This window comes from Mauremys reevesii, linkage group 3 (genome assembly GCF_016161935.1).
Source record: "Mauremys reevesii isolate NIE-2019 linkage group 3, ASM1616193v1, whole genome shotgun sequence".
NCBI classification, from domain to species: domain Eukaryota; kingdom Metazoa; phylum Chordata; order Testudines; family Geoemydidae; genus Mauremys; species Mauremys reevesii.
Window position 1 is genome coordinate 62,575,402 of NC_052625.1, and position 17,999 is coordinate 62,593,400.

Here is a 17,999-nt window from a genome sequence, read left to right on the forward strand (position 1 = left end):
AATATAGTTAAAATGTAATTAAATATGACGGGCTCACAGGATGCAAGCTTGGCTTTAGAATGCTAATTATCAATTACTGCATCTCCTTAGGGGAGTCAGGCAGTATGAGAGAGTTGGGTGTGTGTGGCTGAGGTGAGATGTAGAGTGTTAAATAAAACACCCTAGGGCTGTAACAAAGCTAATTTCTTTTTAAAAATGAAGCTGTGGTTCCAGGGGAATTCCGCAGGCCAAGCAGCTTGCACTGCTGCCTTTCAGCTTGAGGACCCTGGTGTAAGTCAGTGTATGCTGCTGGTCCCTAGTCTTTTCTTCAAGATGTAGACCTCAGCTGGAGGTAATGATTATGTCTACTGTTAAAGTGATGACCAGGGCTACCTCAGCTTGAGCAGCAAATCTAAAATGAATCAACCAGTCAGACACTGTGTGAGGGTAAAAAAAGATCAACACTTCCAGAAAGTTTAAAAAACAAGGAGGAAAGACACCAAGGTTGCATGCTCAGCAGATTTTTATATCAGTTCTGGAAATGTTTGCTGCTGAGTGATTGTACTGTATTAGTAACTTACCTTGGAGGAATCCTTATCCCAGCCCTCTCAGTTATAATTAGCCACACAGTGTTAGAGCCTATCAGTAGGTTAGGGAAAAAATGGTGGTGGATACTGGGAGGTTGTTTGATTACTATGAAATTTATTCTCTAATGTTGTAAATAAAGTGTTGAACCAGCATGGAAATAGTTGTTGTATGTACCAAAAATGGTAAGATGCTCTGGACCAACTTTAATAAAATGTTAAAAACCCTGTCTCCCCTCAAATCCTCAAGAAAATCTTCAGATTTGTTACATCATCTTTCAATATGCTTAAAGAAGTGATTGTGGTACTTTTCCAGTCACAGCACTGTGGCAGCCAATAAGGATTCCCTGACCTGCCAGTGATGGCAGCAGTTGTGAGGTCACTGCAGGAAGCAATCACATAAAATGTTGTTGAAAGGATCTTCAGTGGACTTCTACCACTTGTTCAGTGCCTTTTGATATCATTCACATCCTACTGCTGCGTGACTGGGTGGATGCGTCTGCCCCATTGTCCCCACTTCATCTGAGAGATGACAGTCTTTGTTACTTATTCTCATTTTGGGGGGAATCTGCATTGAAAGATGGCACTATTATTTGACCTGTGCTCAGAATGACTATAAATAGATATATTTCTACATACATTGTATACTAGGATCCCTGAACTAACTTTTTCCTGGTCCCATAACTACATATTTCCTAACTTGGGAAGCCACAAAGGCATAGCCCCTTCCTAATAACTTTTCTTAGTATTTTACACTCCTTCACATAGCATAATTTTAGAATATTTTCCAGATCACTGGAGAGAGGCAGATTTAGCCTTTCCATGTTGCTTTTTCTTCTCTTAATGTTCAGTCTATAAAAATAAATATTTATTTTTCAGTGCATGAATTGCATATACATATATGTGCAAGCACGTGCATTAATGCAACCTGAAGTGATGGAATATTACTAGTAAGCGTGCCACAACTCTCCAAAATAAAACAGAAACTTGACTTTGGCAGTTTGCACCTCATACAAAAGCATAAGTGAATATGTAGGACTTGCAATAGGCTTTGAACGTTAATTGACTCAGGCTCTGTCAGACTAATAAGGGAAGCAAACTCAAGAAGCAAGGATACCCCACTGAGAACATACTTGCACTCCCACAGACATACAAGGATAGGGATAGTCAGTGAAAGAATCCTATCTGATTTCATGTTTCATTTAGAGCATGAAGAGAAAGCCAAATCTCTATAATAGGAGGGACCCAAACCACATAAGGAATACAAATAAACAATACATTATGTGCAGGCCATGAGTGCAGATAGATGCTGTGCCTTGGGGGAGGGGGAGCAGATTCATAACTCACTTAGGTAAATCACAAATAACTCCACTGAAGTTAATGCAGTAAAACTGGTGTAAGTTAGAACGGATTGAGATTCATAGTCTCCTTTAAATGAATACAACCTCATGATAATAAAACTAGTAAAACCTAGACATAGTAATACTATCTTTGTGAAGAAGAGATCAATAGTTTACTATCAGGATAAAACTCTAGTTCAAGTCAAATGGCCCTGTGAGCAGCAAAGCTGTTATAACAGACTGGCTCTGATGTGCCTGTCACTTTTTCTGTTGCTATCTTGTTTCTTCTATGAACAACATTTGAAGTTATTCCTAATAAATTCAGGAAAATGTCTGATTTTTTTCCTCTTCAGGAAGTTCATCAAATTGTATTAATTACTTTTTTAACATTCAAATCCCTTTGTAATGGTGGTTTTAATGAAGGTTAATTTTGTATCTAGCATTCAGGTTGTATTATTGAAAATAAATTCTAATGCAATTAAGTGTTAGTCCAGTACAATGTTTGCAGTGTTGCTGAGCTGAAGAAGAGCTCTGTGTAGCTTGAAAATGTCTTTCACCAACAGAAGTTGGTCCAATAAAAGATATTACCTCACCCACCTTGTTTCTCTAAAATCCAGTATAATGGAAGATTGCTCTTAAACTGAGACCTTCAGATCCTATTATTCTTTCCTGTTCCTCCTCCTTCACTTTTAGCATGATATAGGAGCTTGTCGGAATCAGAGTGCTTTGCATATTGTTTATTGGGCTAATCCTGCTCTATATTATTAGGAGGGAGAGATTTCACAATCCCATGCAAAGTCTGCTACACAACATTACGACCCCCACAATGTTTGCAAATCAAATATTCCTGTTCAAGAAAAGGATAATGATGTAAAAGTCAGACTCCAAGGCAGTAAGTTGAGGAAGCAATTTTCTTTTTAAAAATCAGAATGCAGGGATGATTTTACAGTATATCATAAAAATTGAAACAAGGTTTCTTTCCTTATGGGAGCTGATTTGTCCTATTGCATGCAATTTTTCTTTATTAATTGTTGTAAGTAAACCAGATGGAGTACAGGAGAGAGTGAAGACAAAATATAAATTGACTGCAGTTCCAATTTACACAATTGGCTGCATATAAAACGTTTACATAAAACTAAGGCAACTGTATCTCTCTGGGATTCTGTAATGAGTGGGATCCCTAAAAATGAGATGAGAGTAACTTGTTACCATTGACTGCCAGGGTGTCACTTCTATTTTAACTCGAGATAGCTCTGATATAGCTAGATCAAAGCTAGTGTTGGTATGTGTGAGTGTGCTTTCTACCTCTTGCCTTTCTTAATAGCTGATATATTTCACTTTGTTACAATGAAGAATAAGTACTAAGTTAACGTGTTGAATATGTGGTCTTCTTTCTTTAAAATTGCTTTATATTGCTATATCCTTTATATAGGATTCAGCAAACGGTCCAAGAACAATGAACTTTGCACCTGACATAAATCTAAATATAAATAATTTTTGATCATTCATTTGTAATTAGCAATAATCACTGAAAAAAATGTGATTGCAACTATCTGATGTGGAAGGAAGAACTCTAATTATGGACTGCAAATCTTTTAGATAAAAATACTATGTGATTTTTACAGTTGTGGGTGCCAACATACTGATTAGAAATATGGTGTGTAAACTGCAATAATCATGATACTAATCAAGGATTTATGGGACCAAGGTACCATGGTCATGGATGCACTAAAAATGCACAGACAAATGACTGAAGCTTTCAAGAACCAAGCAAGCAAAGTGTAACTAAGGGTGTATCTACACTGCAGTTAAAAACCCGGGGCTGACTTGAGCAAAGAGGCTGTTTAACTGTGGTGTAGACATTCGGGCTCAGGCTGGTGCCTAGGCTCTAGGATCCTGCCAGGTGGAAGGGTCCCAGAGCTTCGGCTGCAGCCCGAATACCTACACTGCAATTAAACAGACCCTTAGCCTGAGCTCTGCCTGCTTGTGTCTGCTGGCACAGGCCAGCCACGGGTGTCTGATTGCAGTGTAGACATGCCCTAGAAGACTTGGGTGGTTCCCAGGGCCAGATAAAGGCATAGGTACTAAAGACCAATATTAGGGCCCCAGCACCTTGAATCATGTGATCACTTCAGAAGAATGTTTCTAGCCCTTACCGTTGCAGAGAGCCTGTGCATCTCAGTGGGGTTTTAATTTCTAAGATCCACTTCTCTGTGGGGCCCCACCAATACTCTTCTTCCCTAACCCCCAAAACAGAGGACCGTGTATGTGGCAGGAGAAGAGTACAGTGGACTCAGTCTTGCCCCACCTACCCAATGTTTACACCCCAGCTCCTGCCCTTCGGAGGGGATAAGGGTGGGGGGGCTGCTGTTCCCAGTGGGAGGGGCTGCTCCTGCCACTCCTGGCTGAATGAAGGGGACCCCATATCACTGCCTTTAGAAAGGGAGGGTGGCACCACTGCCATTTGAAATGGAGAATGAGGCCACAGCACTGGGGTGAGACCATGGAGTGGAGCCAGGCAGGGGGTGGGGAGTTCATGTCATCATGTGCCTACAACTCCGATTTGCCTTAATCCAGCCCTGGTGATTCCTTTGGTCTCTACAGGTAGCTAATGCTAACATCCATTTCCTCCTGTATATTTCTATTAGTAATACTGTCAGAAATTAATACAAAGGAACTTCAGAATTCTGACCAATAATTTTTTCTATTACAATTTTTCTTAAAGGTCTTTAACAATAGTTAGAGCTTAACTGTATTAATTTGTATACTGAATTGTGTGTGGAATACACCTAAGTAGAGTCAAGGCACTTAAAAAATCTAACCTGAACAAAGACTGCTGGAAATTCAGGCCATGAAAAGTGTGTCCCCTTCTGGTCCCATTAAATGACAGCCTGTTTTGTCACTTCAATGGATTCTTTCTGTATTTCACTGCAACCTGTGGTGGCTCTGCTTAATACTGTATGTCCCTCTGCTTTCTTTTGTAGATCTTGGCAAGCAATAACTTTTGACAGACAACCTGCATCCTTCATCAGAATAGTTGGAACTCACAACACAGCTAATGAGGTATGGGACAGTTTTTAAGAGAGGAAAAGCTATTATATTTTTGCTGAATATACAGATTTAATTCTATTTCCATAGTAAACTGCTATTGCTGCCTAAAATGTACCTATGTTTATTGCTGCTGTAGCAGTCTAGTAATGAAGAAAGAGTATTTTCGTCACTTAGTCATTATCTTTCCAGACTGTACAGGTTTCTTCACAGCCAAATGTAAAAACCACTGTAGCACTTTGAGAGGTGGTAGCTAGGTTGACAGAAGAATTCTTCTGTCGCCTTCCAGAAGAATTCTTCTGTCGACCTAGCAATGTCTACACTGGGGCTTAGGTCATCTTAATTACATCACAACAGGGTGTGAACTTTTTCACAGCCCTGAGTGATGAAGCTAAGCCAACCTAACTTTGTACTGTAGACCAGCCCAAAACATTTGTCTGGCCTTCATCATAGCATTGTTGAACATTGCTGTAGATTAGGAGTAATACTTAGCATACAAATCTTTATTTTTAGGAAAGATCACACAATTATAAATGCACTGGGGAAGCAACATAGACTCTGACTGCTTGTTTTTTATCACACAATATTAAGATGCCCTATAAATAATAATAAAAAGTCTCATTTTCCAGAAGAAGGTCAGGTATAAATAAGATTATTCTACGTATAAATCAGTGAGCCACGCAATCAGTCAGCAGTGAGTATGCTGTGTGGTAATCAGGGTAGCTGATTTTATTTATTTATTTTGAATTCAGAATATTTAGAAACATCAACTTGTGCACTACTTAACCTGCAGTATGTAACCATGTGATCTTTCTGTTGTTACCCTGCTCCTCCCTCCTCTCCACTAGTTTGAGACTCTCATTACAAATTGTATCAAATCAGGCCCTGATTCTGCAATTAACTTGGGGGGGGGGGCACTCAGAATGTGTAAAGTTAAGTGAGTACAAGTGTACATCTTAGCAGAATTGGGGTCTTAGATTGTAAGTTGTTTGGGGCAGGACCCATGTCTTCCTATGTGTTTGCAGAGCAACACAATGTTGTTCTGATTGTGTTTGTGGCCCTTTCAGCACTATTATAATACAGCTATAATACAGACACTGCCTCTGTCCTCTCTTACAGAGGATTTTTACACTCCCTGGATCAGACTGTGGTGAGGGTGTTGGTCTTCTCTTCCATTCATGCCACTTCCAGCACCTCCTTTTCGCCTCTTTTGAGCAACACTGCATCTGACACTGTCATAGGTCTCACCCCCACTTAGAGCTGTTGGGTTCCAAAATGGGGACCTGCCTGGACTCCTCTAAACTAAAATCCTAGTTTAGGTCTGGTTCTTGCTGCCACCAGTCAGGTTAAAGTGTCTGACACACTGCCTGTCCCCCAAGCTTCCCCTGGGGAACCCAGATTCAAACCCTTTGAATCTCACCAGAGAGAGAGAAACAGCCAGTTCCCCTCCCCCACCCCCTTCCCACTCTCCAGCCTGCTCCGGAGAGAGAGATACCTTGATTCAAACTCCTTGAATTTCTACACACAGGGAAGCAGCCCACTTCCCCTCTCCCTCTCTCCTAGCCAATCTGGAGAGAGACACACCGATTCAACTCTGTGAATCACCCTCAGGAGGAACTCACTCTTCCCCCCTCCCCTTCCCTTGAATCTCCACAAGAGAAGGAATTAACCAAGTCCAAAGAAAAGAAAAGAATTTATTAAAAGAACAAAAAAAGAAAGTACACCATCTCTGTCATACCAGGATGCAAAAATACAGGGTCTAACTTATCAATCTCTGTAGAGAATCCCCCCTCCTTTCTTTCTCAGTAAAAACAAAGTAACAGCAAACAGAAATAAAGAATTTCCTTCAGCAAACACACAATTGCAAATGTAGAAATCAAATTATAAGACTAATCCGCCTTTCTAATTAATACTCACTATTGGATAGTAGGAACTGCTCCAGGAGAACTTGGAGACATGACTGGCCTCTCTTAGATCCAAAGAGAGCACACAGAGCCAACAAGGAACACAGACAAAGGCTTCCCTCCACAGAGATTTGAAATTATCCTGTCCCTTGATTGGTCCTCTGGTCAGGTGTTTCTCAGGTTACTGAGCTTGTTAACCCTTTTCAGGTAAAAGAGACCTTAACCCTGATCTGTTTATTTATGACACGCCCCCCAAATCGCAGACAGTGGGGGAACCACACTGGCGGTGATTTCCTTCTAGAACTTTGAAATAAACAGATTAACAAAACCCATGCACTATTACATATACTACTAAGTATGTAAACAACAAGATATTTGACATTCAAGAACACTTTAACCATTTGACCGGACATACTTGGTAATGTCCTTGCCCATCCCCTCCCAGTGGAAGGACTTCCCCAACCTGTCCTTGGTTCTGTTTACCCCAGAATGACCACTGGGATGTCATGGCCCAAGCTTAAGAGCTTGTCCCGGTACTTAGTTGGAACTACCAACTGTTTTTGAGGATGCTGGCCTTTCTGGTGTCCACCAGAAAGAATCTTCTTATATAAAAGTCCTTGTTCTACAACAAACTGGGATCGATTAGAAGAGCTGAGAGGCGGTGGGTTGCTCTGTGCCGCCGCCCAAGCTTTTTTAAGGCTGTTATCGGCTTCCTGCTCAGTTTGGAACTGTTCCCTTGAGGCTGGAGACACCAGTTCCTCCGTAGACTGTGGACTTGGGCTGGGTCCCTGTGGAAGCGATGTAGGTGATGAGGTTGTTTCCGTTGACTGTGAACCGCTCTCCACTGGTGCACAAGGTGATATTTCAGGCTCTGGCTGAGCCTCTTGGGTAGGGTTGTCTGCTGCTTCTGCCAGTTCAGGCCCGCTGGCGCCCTCTGGCAATGAGGTTGGTGACGGGTTTGCAAGCGCTGGCGTCAGTGCTGGCAATGGTTCTGCCGCTGGTTGCTCTTCCAGTTCTGGTTCTGGGACTGGATGTACTATGGCTGCTGTAGTTGTTGGCATGAGATCCGGTTCCACCACCTTGGTCTGGGTCTCTGGTAACACAGACGGGGTCCTGGTGGATGGCTCAGGAACAGGGATGGGAGTGGAAGCTTGTTTGGCCTGGCTGCAGGTGACCACTCCCCCTCTCTTGGCCAGCTCCACATGGTTGGCCAAGTCTTCCCCCAGTAGCATGGGGATGGAATAATTGTCATAGACAGCAAAAGTCCACTTTCCTGACCAGTCCTTGTACTGGTCTTCAGTGGGCAGCTTCCTCACTATTCCAGACACTATTCCCCTGTCCCCCTCCATGTTGCTGTCATCTACTGTCCACCCAACTCCTCCCCATCAGCCACACACTCTGATTTCAACTCCTAGCTCTCCCTCGCTTTCTTTCCTCTCAGTCTCCCACACTCCATGTTGATGACTTCAGCTTCCAGGCTGACGATTCTTCTGACCCCTTAGCTACACATTTTCCACACCCTCAAGTCTTCATTTGACTTGCAGCCCCGGTTCAATTGTCCCACTCTCGAAAATGGCCGTTCATTTTACTTGGTCTTGCCCAAGCACCGCTCTCTCTCTGATCTCCTGTTGCTGAGTTCCCCTTCTCTGACCATTGTCTGATCTCTTTCAGCGTCACCCCACCAGTCCCCCTACTCCCCACATCCTGTCACTCAGTCTTTGTGTGACTTCCAGGCCATCAATGTGGATAACTTCTCACCTGCTCTGAGCCCTCTTTCCTTTCTTCCTTTGATGGGGTTTTTGATTCTCTCCAAGCTTCACTCTCCTCCACCCTTGACTGTTTTGCCCCTTTCTCCCATCACAGGGTCTCCTCTGTCAAGCCCCAGCCCACCCTCAACATCCGCTTCCTGCACTCACACTGCAGAGTAGAAATCCTGGTGGAAATCCTGTGACCGGGATGACTTCCTCCCTTGCAAATTAGTTCTCTCCTCCTTCAGTTCTGCCCTCTTCCTAGGTAAGCAACTTCAACTTAAGTGACTCTCACACCCAGTCTCAGCTGCCTTCCTGCCACCTTTGACTCACTCCTCAAACCCTCCCCTGCTCCTGCCTCCCTTTCTGTCTCTTCACAGGATCTTGCTGATTTCTCTCAAGAGAAAATACAATGTGATCTTGCCCCTCCCCTCAGTTTCCCTTCCCTTCCCCAGTACAACTCTCCTCCTCCCCTGTCACAGATGCAGAAGTTTATCTGCTCTCTAGCTCCTACCCCTCTATTTTGCCCCATGAACCCATCCCACACCATTTCCTGATCACTCTCATGACCACTCTCATCCTCTCCTTTAATCTTCTCCTTAACCTCTCACTTTTTTCTGGTTCTTTCCAAGCATGTTTTAATCTCTCCCATCTTAAAAAATAACCAGCCTTGACCCCACTTCCATCTCCAGCTACCTCTTCTCCTTTCATCTCTAAGCCCATTGAATATGCTGTCTACAATCACTGTCTGGAGTTCCTTTCCAATTCCATCCTCGATTCTCTCCACTCTGGCTTCTGCCCACTGCATTCCACTGAAACCGCTCTCACCAAAGTCTCGAATTATCTTTTTCTAGGCAAGTCTCAGAATCAGTACTCCATCCTCATCCTCCTTGGCCTGCCAGCTGTCTTCAGCACTAACAATGTGGGGTTCATTAAATAACAAACCAGTGAATGAGAAAGAAATAAAACTTTAATAAAACAAACTGGAGAGCGTCTCGGATAAACTGCTGCACACAGCCATGCAGTGTTCCCAATCCCCACCTCCAGGGCACATGTCCAAATTCCTATGTTCATAATATTGTCACTTGAGGGAATGTCTCTAAATTATAGTCTTCTACAAAAATATCTCTACATCTTCCATCTTAAAGAAAAACAAATTAACTCTTATATAGATATATGTAAACAGCTAACAACTATCTAATAACACATACATTAAATTTTCTACCCATGTCATGCATTTCCATAAATCCAATGTGTCAACTACCTAGAGAGGAGAGGTTACAAGCACATCACTCTGGATTGTCTTTACCACTCACTTTCTTCAAATACCCCTTCTCCAGGAAGGTTAGCAAGTGTCTATGAGTCTTTCAGAATGCTTAATCTCCACTCTGATCTTCTCAGTATCATTAGAGTCTTTCATTAGAGTCTGACTCGAGTCTTGTTCCTTGACAGTTTCTCCTTTGTGTGTTGATAATAAAGGATCAGTCAGATGGGAAATACCAGAGTCCACATGTACTGCCAATGTGTTGGTATTTTCTAGGATTACTCAGAGATCCCTTACATTACATCAAAATGTGTCCCCTGTTCTGTCTGAACTACATACGACCTCGGATACAACTGTTCTTTAATGGTACCCATTTGGCCCCAAATATTAGATGTGTGAGTCCTCAGGCACACTCTATCACCTGGGTTAAGAGATGGGAGATCACAGGTCCTTTTGTCAAAATAATATTTCTGCTTCCACTTCTGATTTTCTTTCTTCTTCCATATAGTTTCATTGTTATGAGATTTCAGCAAGTTATCAGTAATTGGTAAATTAGATTTGATCCTTCTTCCCATTAACAGCTGCACTTGAGAAAAGTCATTCTCCAGGGGTGCACTTCGGTAAACCAGTAACGCTTTCTACAAATCACTCCCGCTGTCAAAAGTCTTTCTCATAAGGTTCTTTACTGTTCATATAGACCTTTCCACAAATCCATTTGATTGGGGGGGCAATTTGGACTTGATGTTTTGTGATGAAAATCCCAATCTATTGCAAATTGCCTAAAATCTGTACAGGAAAATTGTACCCCATTATCAGTAAAGACTTCATCTGGAATTCCATGTGTGAAGAAGATACCCTTCACACTGGCTGTCACTTACTTTCCATTAGTACTGTGCAGTGTTCAAATTTCTGGATACAGACAGGGGCGGCTCTAGGCACCAGCGCTCCAAGCGCGTGCCTGGGGCGGCAAGCCGCGGGGGGTGTTCTGCCGGTTGCCACTAGGGTGGCAGGCAGGGTGCCTTCGGCGGCTTGCCTGCGGAGGGTCCACTGGACGCCTGCGGGAGGTCCGCCAAAGCCCCGGGACCAGCGGACCCTCCGTGCTTGGGGCAAAATGTCTGGAGCCACCCCTGGATACAAATATGTATTGGCCTCTATACATACATTGGCTGAACATTACCCAATAACTCATGACTTTGCTTCTGATACAGTGTTCAGCTCGGCTGTGTTTCTTTGCTACTGGACTCAACTCTGAAGCATCCCCCACCACACACACCTTAGAGTGAACAGCTTGGTAGTCATATAATGTGGAGCACCCATGGGGACACTCCTTGAAGAAGAAATGGTTCTTCTTCAAGTGCTTGTTCATGTCAATTCCAGTCAGGTGTTTGCGCGTGCATGTGCACAGTAGCTGGAAGATTTTTCCCCTAGCAGCATCTGAGGGGTCAATTTGGGCACCCCCTGGAGTCGTGCCTTCATGGCACCCAATAAAGGGCCCTGCTGACTCGCCACTGCCCTCAGTTCCGTCTTACCGCCAGTGACAGTAGCTGGAACTTCCCCTTGCTCTGCTTTGGCAAGCGGCTTAGCAGTACTTTTGGTTTTCACTGTAGATAGTTCTAGTTGGTTAGTATAGCATAGTTAGTTCACTTATAAGTTTCAGCTATGGGGGTTCCCCCCCCCCCATCTTTCTCCCCCCCTTATTTGTCACCAGGGCATGCCACGATCCCCGGGCTCCAAGACTTGCCATTCACATAACTCAAATTGCATAGCTTAGATCGACTTTTCCCTTTAGTGTAGACAAGGCCTAAGTCTTTCAGATGCTTTTGGTATAACATTTGTAAGATACAACCTTTCCTATCCATCCACAGAGCTTAAGCTCTCATCCAGGCTCTTATCATCTTGTGTCTCAGTTACTGCAACATCCTGTTCTTTGGACTTGACAGATGCTATCTTGTAGCACTCATAACCATTCAGAATGCTTCTGCAAAGATCGTTTTCCTATCCCATCATTGTGACCATCTCACCCTTCTCTTTAAATCCCTTCACTGACTCCCTATTCGCTATTGTATCAAACATAAGCTGTTTGTCTTCACTTTCAAGGCCCTTCACAGTCTCTCCCCACCTTTTCTATCATCTCTCATTTAGTATGGTAAGGTTGACTCCTGCCTCCAAACAGTCCATGATATCAGCCACTATCACTTACTTGTTGAATTTTCAAACAAGCACTTTCCGGCTTTCTCCCATGCTGCCCCTCATGCTTGGGATGAGCTCCCCATAAACATCTGCAAAGTCACTTCATTATCCTCCTTCAAATCCCTCCTTCCAACTCTCCTTTGCAGTGTTGCCTTCAAAAAAATTGACAGTGATTAGGCAGCTGGTGTGCTGAGACCACTGCCTATCATGCTGACCAATATTGTCTTGTTCTCCCATGCCAATTATCTGTATCCGTCTGTTGCCTCTTGCCTGATGCTTAGATTGTAAGCTCTTTGGGTCTTTTTTGTTCTATGTTTGTACAGTGCCGAGCATGATAGAGTCCTGGTTCGTGATGGGCTCCTAGGGTGATACAAATAATAATGATAAGTAATCAGTAAAGTGTATTAAGTGGCTATCAGGTGGACTCTCTTAACTGTAGTAGTACTAGAAGTCAAGGTTTCTGATTTTATATGCTATATGGGGTTGTTTGTCCTAGGCAAGACAACGCAAGGAGTATAGAGTGAAAATTCCCAAGTCAAGTCAATACAAATTGCTGAGGCAGTGGTTGCTATCATGCATACCTTTCGGAATCAGCAGTCAACACTGCCAACACTCAGCAGAAGTTTGGAAAGAGAATGAGCAAGAGACTGAAATGGGAAGAAATACACCATGGGAACAAAGATTAAAAAATATTCTAAACACTAAAAATGTTTTTAAAATCTACATCTTGTTGCGAAGCTCAGTTTTCATTAGTGAGGTCTCAGAAATTTGGAGCCAGGATATCTTTCTGCCTCACATGGATTTGTTGAAAGAACACCATGAAAGCTTATTCCATTTCTGCTTTATGTAGACTGTCGTATTTACACTTGTCAGTCTCTTTTAGTTATCATCTCTTTACTAAAGATCACTAATATAGATTTATTCCTGTAAAATGTGAATAATTTTAAACCACAAAATAAATAATAAATAAATAAATAATGAATAGCATCAGTAAGCAAAAGCTAGAAATGGAAGCAGATAAATTATTCAGCTTTTTAAAATGTCTGTACATTTTTCAAAATAGGGAACCAAAGCAGTGCTTTAACCTGATGAATTCTTTTATGCAAGCAGCTGAATATCTCTAAAACCAATAGTCTTTTATGTTCCTATTCGTATACTTATAACATTAGAATTCTGGGGACATTATAAATGGGACACTACATTGGACTTGGAGACTGCACCTGAAATGGTGATAAAAGTTAAATCAATTCCCCTTCCCTCCAAAATTCATCTGTACTAGCTCCTGTGACAAAGCAATAGATGAGCTACAGATACAGAATTTACTTTAAAGCTGTGAATCAATTCTGTGATTATGTCCTGTTTTTTGGGCTGAATATCAGTGAAAGAATATTTCATAAGTTTGGATGATCATTTCCAACACCTGTTTCTTGTTTTTATTTCTAACTGATTTCACTTTCACCACTGAATACTTTGTCCAGTTATACAAAGCTGTTGAATGAAAGGCACAGTATACTGCCTATAGGGAAAACTGTATCTTAAACCCTTTTTTTTGTCATGGAGTGCACCATTTAGGTGACAGGCCTGGTTTCTTGCACCTCACTTTGGGAGGAGCAATGCAGTCCAACCACTCTTAGACTGGATTTCTGGTCTGGAATCTCCCTGGTTCCCAATCGTGTTAGCGACACAGGTCCAACTTGGTGGTGTACCTGTAAGAGTTTCTTTTCGGGAGCATATGTGATAGTGTATGTTTGTACGTTCACAGAAACAGCACCTTCAAACAAGACATTATTTATTCATTCCTTTTAAGGTACAAAGCAAGAAGAGCAAAAGGCTAAAAACAATAAAAGACCTACACAAATGGATCTGTCTTACACCTTCAGCTTTCCTTGCCATCTTTTATGAATTCCTCTCAGGCCACCTAACTCTCTCTGGCAGGGAAAGCAGCCAATCCTGCAGCAGCAAGCTATGTATCTGTGTGCCTCAGTCAATCTGTTAGCTTTCACTGATACAACCTGGGTAACCACTCCTTTCTTTTCTAACATTTGTGAGGTTTAGGATCCCCTCTGATCCTAGGCCCAGCCTTGGGAAGAGTAAACCATTCTAGTCTGGATGGAGACAGATGGGATATTCTCCAGTTTATAATTCCCCCCATTGTTTCCTCAAGGATCCTTCTCTTTGCCATTGTTTTGTTTCCTGTGGGTTTCATTCTTTACGGTCTCCTTTGATTTAATTCCTGATGTTTAGGCAGGTTAATATCAAGCAGATAACTAATTCTCCACAAACCATAAATGAAGTTTGCAATCATTTAGGAACATAGGAGCTGCCATACTGGATCAAACCAGAGATCAGTTTAGGTGGTATCCTGTCACCAACAGTATCCAGTATCAGAAGCTTCAGAGGAAGTCCAAGAAAGCGTGCAGTAGGCATTTATGGGGTATTCTGCCCATAGGATAAGTTTCCTCCTGACCCCCAATAGCTAAAAGTTGGTTAAGACCTGAATTGAGGGGGCCTTTTAGTGCAATTCTCTGTAGAAATTGGTGCTATTTCTAAGGAGCGTACTGTGTTTTACATATAATTACAAATCAGGAAAGAAAATGTTAAGCATTCACATTCTGAACTTTTCTTCCTAAACTGGCTCTTTCATGTTGCACTGTATCAGAAACATTTCTTCAAGACCAAAAACACTGTTATTATTGCTTGCCTTCCCCCCCCCCTCAGCTATTTCATTTCTAAGGAGCTGTATAGTAGTTTATGTAGAGCACATTGCCTGTGGTGAAAATTCCTTCTGTATGTGCAAATTCATTGCACATTCTAGCTCTCTACACTGTAGCTTGTTTTATAGATACAGGTTGGAAAGAGACCATGGTGCTAGGGCTGGCTCCAGCATTTTTGCCGCCCCAAGCGGCAAAAAAAAAAAAGCCGTGATCGGTGGCAGCTCTACCGCCACCGCTTCATTCTTCGGCGGCATGTCCTTCCCTCCGAGAGGGACAGAGGGACTTGCCGCCGAAGAGTCAGACGTGCTGCCCCCTTCCATTAGCCACCCCAAGCACCTGCTTGCTGCGCTGGTGCCTGGAGCTGGCCCTGCATGGTACCCATTTAGGTCATTTCCTCTTTTGGCATTAAGAACTGTATTCCAAAGTAAACTTTGTGCCAAATAATTATTTTATTTCTGTTAAACTCTACAAGAGCAATATTATATGTGTTGCACCTATCACTCCGCTTGGTTGTTTTGCTATATATTAACTGCTCAGAAGAATCCCATCTAAATTCTGTATTGCCTGCCTCTTGACTCGTATTAAGTTGTGATCCCTTTTTTTTTTAATAGTAAGATGTCCAGAACATTGCACAGTATTCCAAAGGTAGCCTCAATAGTATCTTCAATAAAAATTAAAGCAGTTTCCTCTGATTTATATAGTGTTTGATCCCTCTGCTTTATATTTTGTAAAGCCATATGCAACAGGATCTACAGTGTTATTGTCTACTACCCCACATCCTCAGTGATCATTGAGGTTGTAATCTTTTTTGGTTTTCTCCTGAGTTTCATATCTTAAATTTCTCAGTATTTACTGAAATGCAATGAATTGTCTAAGTCACAGATAGTGTGCAAAATTATTCCTCTAAGCCAGTAGCCTCCTCTATCTACCTTGCACTGTCTCCATTTAGATATACCTTAATTGTTGGCACTTAATATTAATTTACACTACAGCTCTATTACACTGCTCTGACAGTGTAAAGTGGCCCTAAAATGGGAGTAAATTATATTTAAGACCAAATTTAAGACGATTTACATCCATTTTATGGCCACTTTATGGTTCCAGACCAATATAAATGGGCCTTAGTGTAAATGAGAATCAGGTCCTTTTTCTTTTATTTTAACCTCTTAGTTCATAAAAGCCATTAGCGTACTGTGTTTTACATATGGTTACAAATCAGGAAAGAAAATGTTAAGCACTCACATTCTGAACTTTTCTTCCTAAACTGGCTCTTTCATGTTGCACTGTATCAGAAACTTTTCTTCAAGACCAAAAACATTATTATTACTGCTTGCCTTCCCCCCCCCCATCAGCTATTTCATTTCTTCAAAACAATATAGTATTTGTTTGACATGATCTTCTTTCTGTGAATGCATGCACACTTCATTAATTCACACCTTTCCAGGTGTTCTCATATTCTGTTTCTGATTCACATTTCCTCTATTCTTCCCCATTGTGAAGATTAATATTGCAAATCTATAGTTCCTAGATTTTCCTAGATTGTTAGTAGGACTGGTTTAAGGTTTTCAACAGCATGTTGCTGCACGAGACCGTCAGAACTGGCAGTCATACTCCATGTTACTGGAAAACATGTAAAAATGGCAAAATGATTATATTTTATGGTGTTGAAGTAGATGTACAAGACTAATGCAACAAACTAAGGAAGCAGAATGACCTAGTATAATGAACAAAGGACTGGGAACTGTTAAGAACAAGAGGTGGGCTGTCTGGCCTATTGGCTGGAGCAGGGGTAGTGTCAAGTGGTTGGAGCAGGAGTCAGGCCAGGAATCAAAGCTGAGGGTCAGAGCTAGGTTAGCTGGAGTGAAGCAAGGCTAGGAACTGGGCTGAAACAAGTCTGGGAACAAGCAAGTGTAGGCACTATCGCCGCTGTGGGCAAATGTTTGAGCAGCCAGCATCCTGCTACTGGTTTTAAGAGTAGGTCTGGTGATTGCCTCAGCCAATCAAGCAGTTCACTTGGGGCCCAGCTGTGCTCATTAAACGGCCTGAGGATTAAGCTAACAGGTAAACAGGCTAGCTGCAGGACATTAATCCTGACAGTATCCCCTCCTTGAAGGGTGTTTCCCAGGGGCACCAGGGCCAGACTTGTCAGGAAAGATTTTGTAAAACTCCCGCAAGCTGGCCCAAGGCATGAATATTTTCCACTTGTTCCCAGGATCGTTCATCCAGACCATAACCCTCCCTGTCCACTAAGTACTGGAGTTTCCCTCTAATGTGTCGGGAGTCAAGGATCTGTCAAACCAAATATTTTTCCTGCTCCTGGACAGTGATAGGTGGGGGTGGTGAGGTGGACCAGGGCAGAAACGGGTTTTCAGTATAAGGCTTCAGGAAGGAGACATGGAACACTGGGTGGATCCCGAGGGACTCAGACAATTGTAACCTGAATGCGACTGGATTGACCTGTTCCAGAATCTTAACTGGACCCAGATACTGGTGGTCTAATTTAGCCAACGGGCACATTAACCTAAGTTTCCAAGTGGGTAGCCAAACCTTGTAGTGTATTGCAAGAGTGGAGGTAGCCTGGCAATCCTGGTGGCGTAGGGTTTAAGCCTCCTTAGCAGATATCAGGTGTTCCTTCGATTCTTGGTGTACTAGGTGTAGGTGGGAAGTTAAATCTGCACAGCAGGTACCAGAGACTTTGCAGGGATATCTGGGTGAAAACAAAGATGAAATTTATTGTTGGCAAAGAAGGGACTTCGTTGGGTGGAGGCATTATCATACACAAATTCAGCATAGAGAAGAAGGGAAACCCAGTCATCTTGATGATAGTTCAAAAGCAGCAAAGGTATTGTTCAAGGATCTGATTGACCCATTCTATTTGCTAGTTGGTGTGCAGATGGTATATAGATGAGATGAGGCATTCTATCCCAGAAGCATTCGAAGCTCCTGCCAGAAACCGAAGATTAACTGAGGGCCCTGGTCTTGGCAATCTGTAGTAATGAAAAACTCTCTCTAGGAAAAAGCAAGCCATTTCTGGGGCAATGGGGATGGCACAAAACGGGATTATTTGTGCCATCTTGATGAAAAGATCAACCACCACCAAGATCGTTATGTACCCCTGAGAGCATAGACTCATAGAATATCAGGGTTGGAAGGGACCTCAGGAGGTCATCTAGTCCAACCCCCTGCTCAAAGCAGGACCAATTCCCAACTAAATCATCCCAGCCAGGG

General features: G+C 42.5%; 1 protein-coding gene across 2 annotated transcripts in view; it reads left to right on the forward strand.

The window, feature by feature from the left end:
• BTBD9 (BTB domain containing 9) overlaps positions 1-17,999 on the forward strand; it is a 280,634-nt gene that overhangs the window by 246,377 nt on the left and 16,258 nt on the right. For both annotated transcript variants that reach the window (XM_039529948.1, XM_039529949.1), the window contains one exon: positions 4,888-4,966. In XM_039529948.1, the coding sequence (XP_039385882.1) occupies positions 4,888-4,966 (79 nt within the window). The remainder of the gene's footprint in view (positions 1-4,887; positions 4,967-17,999) is intronic.